Source organism: Gasterosteus aculeatus, chromosome 4 (genome assembly GCF_964276395.1).
Source record: "Gasterosteus aculeatus chromosome 4, fGasAcu3.hap1.1, whole genome shotgun sequence".
Classification (NCBI taxonomy): domain Eukaryota; kingdom Metazoa; phylum Chordata; class Actinopteri; order Perciformes; family Gasterosteidae; genus Gasterosteus; species Gasterosteus aculeatus.
In genome coordinates, this window is record NC_135691.1 from 9,870,834 (window position 1) to 9,881,252 (window position 10,419).

The 10,419-nt window shown below is 42.9% G+C and overlaps 1 protein-coding gene across 50 annotated transcripts in view; it reads right to left on the reverse strand.

Moving 5' to 3' along the window:
- Positions 1-657: 657 nt before the first annotated feature.
- The window catches only part of LOC120818130 (protocadherin gamma-C5), a 168,550-nt gene continuing 158,788 nt past the window's right edge, over positions 658-10,419 (reverse strand). For 14 of the 50 annotated variants that reach the window (XM_078101207.1, XM_040174960.2, XM_078101215.1 and 11 more), the window contains 4 exons: positions 7,867-7,925; positions 6,972-7,025; positions 4,707-4,804; positions 658-3,361 (listed from right to left, as the gene is read on the reverse strand). In XM_078101207.1, coding sequence (XP_077957333.1) covers positions 3,072-3,361; positions 4,707-4,804; positions 6,972-7,025; positions 7,867-7,925 — 501 coding nt within the window. In that variant the 3' untranslated portion in view covers positions 658-3,071. The remainder of the gene's footprint in view (positions 3,362-4,706; positions 4,805-6,971; positions 7,026-7,866; positions 7,926-10,419) is intronic. The other 36 variants (XM_078101210.1, XM_078101245.1, XM_078101232.1 and 33 more) reach the window with 3 other exon arrangements.

Consider the following 10,419-nt stretch of genomic DNA (forward strand, 5'->3'; position numbering starts at 1 on the left):
TTAAAAATGATTGAAAATATATTACATAGAAATATTTTTTAAAATATGCTAAAGTGTCTTTTTTTTTGCAGCTGTAGTGTCATTGAGTTAATTGTCTTCTTGCAGCAAGTCAAAGAGAATTTCAGTCAATTCAATAACAATGCAATTGCCGTTTGATTTATTGGATATATTTGTGAATCATTTTCAGTAAACAAAGGTAGCATGGTAAGTAAGCGTCCCATTAATAACTCCCATGTATCATATAACAAGGGAACCGTATTAGCCTATGAGCAATGTTACTTTAACTGTAGATAAGTGGCCACATTTGGTCTTTTTCTAGTCCTTTCTATCTGCCACAGTCAAACATGACATTCAGGTTTGCATCAGTGCCAGACTGGATCTCCGGTGTGGGCTTAACCCCTCGACTCCACCACGAAAGGGTGGTCTCAGACTTCTGTTGACTCTTTAGCCCTTTTCGAACTAGAAAGCTTCTGCTTTTCTGTCTTCAGGCCAACTAGTAGCATAATTGTGTCTTTGTTACCACTAAATTTAATGTACATAACACAAATGAAATAAAATAAAAACTACAGCAAACATCCCCAATGCACAAAATGTACTCTCTGTCTGTTTCAGAATGACATACACACACAAGTGTAAAACAAACAAGCCACGCATGTATTTTTAAATGATTTCAGAATCTTTTTATTTGAAATGTCAGTGTTCAAGAGAAAATAAAACAGCAATATAAATATTAGCATCAAAATAAGAGTAACACAGAGGGGAAAGCGTGGGGGCTAAGCATTTGATAAGAAAGATAATACAGCAGGATAGAGTAGTATTAATTCAGCAGCAGACGGACTTACACATATATAATATTTATAATCATTTGCTCATATGGACAGAAAGAGAATGAGAGGCATTCTTTCACAAATGCACAAGATAAAATCACCGCAAAAGAACATTAAGAGGTTACAGAAGGATAGAAACATTTCCATATTTTTTTTTGTTTTGTTTTGTTTCTTTAAAGGGTGACAAAAGATAGTAGAGAGAAACTGAACACAAAAATATGCGCAACACATATCACAAGTTAACTAGTCTACGTGTGTCACTTTGTTTACTTATCTAAAGTTGTCTTTAAGTCATTTATTTACACGGGAGAGTTAGTTGGCTTCCATGGTGCTTAGTTACTACATTGCAACACAAACTGTTGAAGAACATCTCAGATTTTTATTCATTATTGATTCTTTTTTTTTTTTTTTTTTAACTGTGGTTTTCTTATTTTTCTTGAAAAACAAAATGCAACACATTCCAGTAGTAAGCCACGCCTGTGGGAGGGAGTTGTATTTTTAAACCGTTGGACGTGGTCCCTACTATACAAACAACTGGCTCATACGACAGGAGTTGTGTTTTATTTACAGTGAGGAAGAGCCTCTAAAGGCCAGGGAGCGGAGCAGAGAGGCGAGTGGCAGAGAAGCTAAGGTTTTTTTATCATGTCAATAGGGGAGGGGAAATTTCAAAGAGCTCTCGAGTGGTATCGCCTTCCCGACAGGGACAGCTTTGCTCGGCTCTGTTGACCTCTACCTGGGTCAGTGTATTGGAGAAGGTTTAAGGGGTGGGCAGATCAACAGTGGTTCCCCTGTACATTCAGTGGGTAGAGCTAACGTTGTTCATCACCCCTCTGTTTGATGTTATGGTGCCACCTCAGTCTGTGAACCCCTCACCGCACCCCATCCAGTCCCCCCTGACCCAGCCTGCGAGACGCTTCTTCTCATGCAATAGTATCTGGACCGAGGCCTCAGACAGATGGACGGCAAAGTAAAGACTTCATGTCTTGTACAAACACTTCTTCTATGCCATTGAATCATTATCTCCCAAAGGAAAAAAAAAACATGTTACTGTGTCACATCGAGAAGTTCTTCAACCCTTCAGGATAGTGAGGGGTAATACTCAGTCAAAGCCCTCAAATTTACCACCCCTATATGCATTTCCCTAAAAGACCGAAGTGATTATTACCCCTTCGTCGTGTGATCTTCAAAATACAAACAGTGCATTTTTCTCTGTTTGGCCCTCGACGTGGGGCGGTGAGAGAGGGGAGAACACAGGCTGGGTGTGAGGAGGGGAGGGTAGAAGGTGCAGGGGAGCAGGACATGTTTGTGCCCATCTGGAGTCTCTGCTGCTACACCACCTTTATGGACAGCATGTACAGTGAGTTGATGACACAATACCGTGCCCCACGCCACCCCACCCTCTGCCAGCCCCTTTCCTCTGGATGCATGCTCAGGTCATACAAATATCAGGAGATTAGGATTATTATTTTTTTAACTATGCTTACAAAAGTTATTTTTATTCTGTGTCAAGTAAATGCTACATGTGCATCACACTGACCTGCGATTGGAGGGGAGATAATGGATTCAGGATGTCCTCCTCTTTGCTTTTGCAATGCATGGTTTGCAACTATAAACTAGAACATGTGGTTTGAACCTTTAAGAGCATGCAGAAGAGTTTGTAATACCTGTCAAACAACAGCCTTATATCCGCAGGACTCATGGTTTAAGACCCTGCAAGGCCGACCTTATATAGTAATCTAATTGATGGCAAATAGCGTACTTTACAATAGCTGACGTTCCATGTCAGGGAAAGAGCACAATAAATCCAACGTGAAAGACGTTAACATTTCATCTCTGAATACATCACTGAGTACAGCCGTGTCATCCCAGCAAGGTTCCTTACAATGAATCTCTTTATCCAAGTTCATCTGATTTTACGAAAAGAAAAAAAGAAAATCACAATAACCCCCCCATACCCCGCCGAAATGATCTACCAAGAGAGAGTATGTGAGCAATACTTAAACCTTTAGCACAGCACATGTTATCAACACCAACAAAAAGCCTTCAGAACATTCAAGACACTTTCAAAGAACCATCGACATCTATCCAACGTCCATGTGGTCAAAAGCAATCACTATTTAGACCGTGGCTAATGAGTGACAGCAGAGCGGCAAGATACCTTATGGGGGCGGGGAGTATGAGGGGGTTAGATTTATCATCAGATCAAGCCAGGTTCAAAATTCCTCCACCTCTCTCCGTCCAACTCTACTTCTTCTCTTTCTTGGTGGACTTCTTCTTGGAGGCAGGGGTCTGGGCGGCCTTGGGCGGCTCGGACTGAACCTGCTGCTGCTGCTGGGGCGGGGGCAGCGCCTGCTGGGCCGCCTGCTGGGCCGTCGCCTGCTGCTGTTGGGGGTTGGAGGTCAGGGTGGCCGTGCTACCGGGGATGTAGACGTTCTGGCGATAGTCGGGCACGTGCTGCAGGGTGAACTGGGGGCTGTAGCGGGTGCTAAGGCCCATGGTGCCGGGCCCCAGTGTGGCCGTAGCCTCACCAACTGCTGGGGGGGAGAGAGAGACAGAGTGGGGAACGGACAGGGGGAGGAAATTTGTTAAAAAACAATATTTCTGTGTTATATTAAAGGAGGAAAAGCAAAATGGGTAATAAAAGGAGTTTCGAACATGAGATAAAGTACTTAATTGAAGGGAGATGCTGTCTGAATATTACATTTGATATAAACAAATCCCACTGCTCAGGCAAACCATGAGGTTGCAGTGAACTATTGAGTGGCATGAGCAGAAAAGCATGAACAAATGAAGGGCAAAAGATGTGCTCCACAGCTGATTGGGCACAGATGCATTTTTTCTCTTAACATAGATGATGATACTGTCGCTTCAACATACTCCTCATCCTCATTCCCTGAGTGTGTGTGTGTGCGTGCGTGACGTAGCTGCTCAGCTCATAATTCTCCCACAGCCCCTGCATTGCAGAACCAAAGACACAAGCGCTCCCTCCCCCACCGCCTCTCAGCCTGCACATATGCTCACGAAAACTGTACTGCTGCTCACTGGCTTCCAAAATGTCAAAGCAGTATGTGGAAACATATTTTATGATAAATCTCTCTGCCCTCACGCAGTTTTTTGTTACGGGTTGCAGGATTACTCCCATGTTGTGCTTAATAATTACAGACCGGAGCTGTTCCATGTTTAACACAGGCACTATTTCTTCGTTCCTTCCGGATGCCACTAACATGTGCATTCTGTTCTAACTTTGCTCTGACATGCCGGTTACCACAATGCCCAATGCAGAGTCTTTTCTCTCTCTGTTCACTGCAATGGAAAAATTCCCCGGAACGTCCAATGCAGTGTGAAAGAGGGGCGAGGGCGGAGGGGGGAGGGGAGGATTGTGTGTCTTGGGGGAGAGAGATGTGATTTGTAAATGTTGTTTTTTTTAATCCATCTTTTCTTCATATTTCTTTTGTTCTCAAGGCCAATGTTACGTGTAGTTTTCCCCCGTCGTTATAAGGCGTCGACGTTGAAAGCTCCGTGACGAATAACTGTGTGTGCCTCTGCAGTGCCTGGTTAGGCATGCACTGCAGGAAAAGAGAAATGGGGCAGTCACATTGTGCAATATGGGAATCTTTCGTTATGTATGCCCCTAAAGGTTGTGTGTTACATAACTGTCCATATAGGTCTATAGCTTATGCGTATAGTAAAACACAAATCAACTATCCCAACATTAATGTGGATGGAGAGAGCTTTATTAATGAGCGAGTCTTGCTAGTTGTCCTCCTACCAAACAGGAACATAAATAAACAACCTCTGCCCAAGCACCCTCACTAAGGTTATGAAGAGATCGATGAATCGATAGAAGGGAGGGAAATGACAACAAAGTGTAGGACTCACCGTTAGCTGCAGCCATCAGGGCCTGAAGCTGCTCAGCCTCAGTTGGGGGCTGGGGCCAGGGACCAGTTCCCATGGCAACCTCAGGTCCTCCAGTGGCCCTATGGTGAAGACAAGGAAGGACCGACTGTAAATAACTGGTTGTTCATCCTCTCCAGTGCGTGTTTGTTTAGCTCACTGGTTTGACAGTCGGTGGTTTATTACGGCAAAGCAGCTGATGGCCAAACGTACAGCCTGACAGGAACTCGGCAAAGGAAAACAAGGATGTATAGTTTACAAAACAGGGTGTGTCCCAAACAAATACGCACTCTTAAACACACTCTTGTCTTTCTGCACAATTACACACAGAAGCAAGCGTGTTCGCGCAGTCACACAGTCAACATTGTACGACGTTCACACTGTCTCTACTATGACCATGAGCACTGCGCCGTCTAGCAAATCTTAATAAATATTTAATGATCCCACTTTTAAAGAAAGTTGCTGTCTGCCTAGTTACACATGCAGCGCTCAGCAGGAACTGAGCATTTCCATCTGGGCAAACAGGACCTTCAAGAGGCCTGTTTATTTTAAGTCTGCAATTTGCCCGTGCAAAGAACAAAGGAGACTGCGATCTATTATGCTCAACTTATTTACACCTGTGACACACCAGCAAAAACCGTACAACTAGATGTAATTTGCAGCGCTTTAATACTGACTCTGCTCCTTCTCCAAATGTGACAATAAACCTCCATAATGTTATATTGTACTGTATTATTTCTATAAAATAAAATTTCTCTGGTACACTGTCAGAAAATAAGAACAGATACATTTCTCTTCACTTTAATATAATCTCAGCAGAGTCACAACAAATTGTATAAAACCTTAATGGATTCTGCTTCTAAAGACGTGTGAGTGTTTTTTACGAATCTCTCAAGCTGATGAATTGTGTGTCTGTGTGTTAAATACATTAGTTGTTTGACCCAAGGACATTTAGTGGATGATGATTAACCCACAGGGACATGGGTAAAATGTTCTGGTGGAGTTGAAAGGTCCAAAGAGGACAGTACATTACAAATGTTTAGTAACCGATGAGGAAAACTGGACTGTATAACTAAAGATAGCTTGTTGAAGAGATGGGAGATAAAGAGGGACCTTTTCTTATTTCTAATGTAAAACCACCAAAGAAAAATCTACATTAGGGCGTAAAGGGCAAGTAAACAACAAGAAAGGAATTTAACATAAAAAGAGGCATTTGCTCAAGAGCAGGTTGCCAGATCTTGCTGCCAAAACTCTGAAGTGGTTCTGAGTTCGGCGCCAGAGACTGACGGAGAGAAACATGTTCGGTCTGCCCCAGACAGCCAATGAGTAACAGGCAGAGTAAATAAAGCCAGTGCAGCCATTTTGTGCCTCTTCACATCCTTAGATAAAGGGCATGCTTAATTTGAGCTAAATTAGCATCTTTCTGCTCTGTAATTTCCTATAATTTCCTCTGGTTGTGTTAGGCGCTTCCTGTGGTCGGGATCTTCCCTTCCTATGGGCGGGATTGTCAACTGTGGTGTTGTCTTTGGTCGGGCAGACAATGATAGTGGTTCCCTCTGCAACGTTACGTGACAAGTTGTTGGCTCTCTTTGGTGTTTTGAAGAGAATCTTCTATGACGGTAACTTCAAAGTTAGTTTAAGCCGTTCAACCAGTCACATGGGGTACATGCTGGAATTTGACCTCAGGAGTTTTACATGAAGTGTTGTTTACAACGTTGTAACGCCTAATGGGTGTTTTAATGAAACCAATCATGAAACAGATGTCTGTATTGCCTCTTTCATTTCGTTGCCACGTTGATAAATCACATGAAAAAGTCACATGTAGTGATGTTGAGCTACAATCATCACAGACACACAGCAAAGTCAACGCAAAGTTTGGTAAGCCAGTCTTCTCAGCTTAAAGGGTACAATGACTATATATTTATATATATGGCACACATAAAAAGGCATAACAAATCTGAAAAAAAACAATGCACGGGAAGTCATAACTGCCACAATCCTTTCTACACCACAGCAGGCATTGTGGCCTAAGCACATCGATCAACAAACCCCAGCAAACTTTTAGGGAGACTAACAAAAGCTATGGGTTAGCTACATCTACACACAGTACGGCACTCCACTGCAGGACACTATCTAACATATGTTAGACTCTCTGCCCTTATCAGCTGAACAGTGACTTGACAAAAGTCACCACTGATCCGCTTCTAAGGACAGAAAGTGAGCATTTGGTTTCTACGTCTAAATTAGTACCTTGTCCCACTCTTCGGCGTCCATCGTATGTGTGTACCGTATGGCATGTGGGGACTAAAAACACAACAAGTTATACAGCCTGCAAGAACCATCGTGTATTTGACTGAAAGCCGGAGTTAGGGTTAGTTTGCTTTTCCCCCCACCACCAACGACGGCGGTATTTGTGTCGGTGCGTGTCTAACATTTTCCTAACTTGGCTCAAAAGAGCATTTTGCCACAGCTGGTGTGTTTCGGGGCGATGTCTTGACTCGTGGAATGTGTGGTGCAATCATTGCTGTGAAAACTGCTACTGCCAAGCACTCCATTTTAGCCGACTAGATATGGGCAAAGTAGACATGATTAAAAACTGTCCTCAGCTCACTAAAACACGCGACTGAAATAGATTATCCCGATTATTACAGACTGAAAAGAGTGCAAGAAGGATAAATACACCGTCCGACCCCCACTATCTTTGGTCACCGCCCCTCATCAGTAGTACTGAGTGATGGCGCACAGGCTGCACGGAGGAGAGGAACAGGAGGCGAGGGGGAGGGGGAGCAGAAGCTGCGGCAGCCATTTTATAAAGCAACCAGGAGCCAGGCAGAGATGCTCATTCAGGAGCGTAATTCTAGAATTGCAATTCATTGAGCAAAATCATGCAATGAAACCATCACCACGATGTGATTTAAAGTCCAATTCAAATGGTATGTATTGTGACTTTAATATGATTCGTTCTTCATAATCAGTACTCTGCAGGCAGCGTGTTCTTATGGCTGCAGCGCGCACTCCCATCCCCCTCGTTTTCACTCCTCATCCTCAGTCACTCCCTCTGTCTCAGAGATAAGCCTGACTCGTGCAGCACAACATTACCGGGCATTTAATCATTGTGTGTATGTATTTGTCTCAGTTTACTCACCCACTGGGTCCAGGTCTCGGTCCTTGGGTGAAGCGCCAGTCATTGTTGGGGGGCTTTTGCTACAAAGAGAACAGAATTTGCAACATGAATTGATTGTGTCATTGCAACACCAGCAAAGCGTTTTTGGAAATTCCACCTTTGGTTCAAATGATGCTTTGTGACCGACACATCTGTGTGATGGTGTATATCTGTCTTTTAAGAAAAACTGTTCGTTTTTTTTCAATGCGTCTAAACAAAGGGTAGCAGATGGGAAAAAATGGACAAAGGTTGGGACAGGATGCCAAAAGCTGTGGAGCAGTAAATGCTGCAAAGGAACTCGCGCACAAACACGAACGAAAAACAAACAAAACAAAGACCCAAACTGGGGCCCCACACATAAAACGACACTCGCATCAAAAATTAAAAGCAGGTAATATCAAAAGGAGAGTTACAGGGCCGCGTGCGCCACAAATCAGTTATAGAAGCCAAAAAACACTGCAAGATCTTTGAGAAAAAATTCTGAAAGAAATAGAGACAAAATATGACACCAGAACATGACTTTTTGGGGTGACAGCTTGGTGAGTCTTCCTGCCAATTGAGTAGCTACAGAGCTCTCCTAAGAATATGTTTATCAGACGCAGAGGACAGAGAGAGTCCTTGGAAGGTAACACAGTGTTATTTTAATACCAAAACATCATGGCGATAAGGCAACGTTTGTGGCTCACCAGCACTAAAAGCCTCTCTCTCCTTTATATGTCCCTCCTTCTCTCCATTAATGTCTTCAAGCCGCTCTTGTCCATTTCTACCTCGCTGGCCATACCGCCACGTCTTTCCCATCTCTGTAGCTCTTTCCCTCTCTCTCTCAGGCTCTCTTGTGCATTGATGCGGTGAATAAACCTCGGCTCGGCTCCAGATTCTGCCGTCTAATCGACACAAGAGCTCGCAGGAGAGACGGGCCAGCAGGATAATGTGCTGCATTATTAAAAGGGATGTTCTACCCGAGGGAATGATGGAAAGAAGCGGGAGAGCAGGAGAGAAAAACGAAAGAGTAAATACCTAGACAAAAGGAGAAGCTGAAACTGGAGCATCTATTAGCATACCGGTAAACATGGAACAAATGCACCAGTGAATGGAGACTTATTGAATGCACAGAAAGAACAGACAAGGAACCCACGGGTGGTTAAAACAAGTGGAATCGGGAATAGTGTTTAGTATCCATAACAAGCGACTTCCACGCCACAAAAAGACCTAAATAGGAGGGAAAGAAGCAACTTTTGTATATTGTCTGGTCTACTTTGAAGGACACCACACAAAAGGACACCACAACTAGTGACAGGGAGAGAGAATGATGATGTGACGAGCGAGTTGTACGGCAATTAGTGTTTTTTCAATAATCCACCTATTGACCAACGCTGGCTATGATCCATGAACTTTTGAGGAAAAATTGTTTGTAAAAAAAAATTTGTTAATAATTATTTGATTTCCATTTCTTCTTCAAAAGGGTCCATTTTTACTTTGGTGGCTACTCAACAAATAAGTTAAGTGTTAGACACTCAAGGAAAATGTCTGAGGAAGAAAAGTATACTTAGAATTCACAAGCTGTCACTGGTTCCACAGTAGTAGATGAGGATGAGAAGAGGGGAACGGAATCTGCTCAATGTTTAGAGTTAAAAGTAGACTCAAAGACGTGTCTCTGTGCGTAGGCATGTAAGTCTGCCGGAGCTTTGGTATAGAGAGAAAAAAACATTAGCGCTGAGAGTAGGCAGACATCCGCAAAGAGGCCCAGCATTCCAGCCGTGTGACCTGCTCTGACCACACAAACAAGACACACGCTTGTTATTTCCAAGGTCTAATCGCATACAAACATGAATAATAAAGGTTAACAGACTTATCTGGCCCCACTGCTAACTAAAGGTAAACAGTACCGTATCCTGCATGCCGAAAACTACACACCAGAGGAAGACTGGTAATATCCATAATAATGAGTCACTTGCCAGAGAAAACAAATTTCATGCCAGGTCTCATGACGTGGGATTCAAAATGTAATTGATTTCAGTTCCACTTATCAGATAATCTTCAGATGTGCTTGTTATTGTTTTTTCATAGTCTCTGAAGTGAGTTGGTTACTTAAATGCACAAGTTCAATTTAAAAGGCAGGGAATAGAGAGAGGATGTCAACTACCAGTAAGGCAGACTAGGTCAGTGGATGAAGGGATTACAGCCTTGTGGGCCCTGATTCTCATCCATTGGAAACACTTTCATACCACTCATAACCTCACATCTTTAGAATGAACGAAAGAGCTTTGAGGACATTCCAAACTGACCCGGTTCCTTAATACAATATACTATAACCAATATATAAAGTGATAAGATGAATGCTCAATATGCGTGTGATTATGTGAACACAGGATTCCAAATGAGATATTAACTAGATTGCTTAGCTCTGCAATCTGGACTGAATCAAGCATGTTTGAACAAATTTGAGCTAAAACATCAGGTTTTCTGCCTAAATACTTCTCCAACAGGTTTATCGGGTGAGAAAAAACAAATGAATTTTCCCTTTCTCTCCCTCTG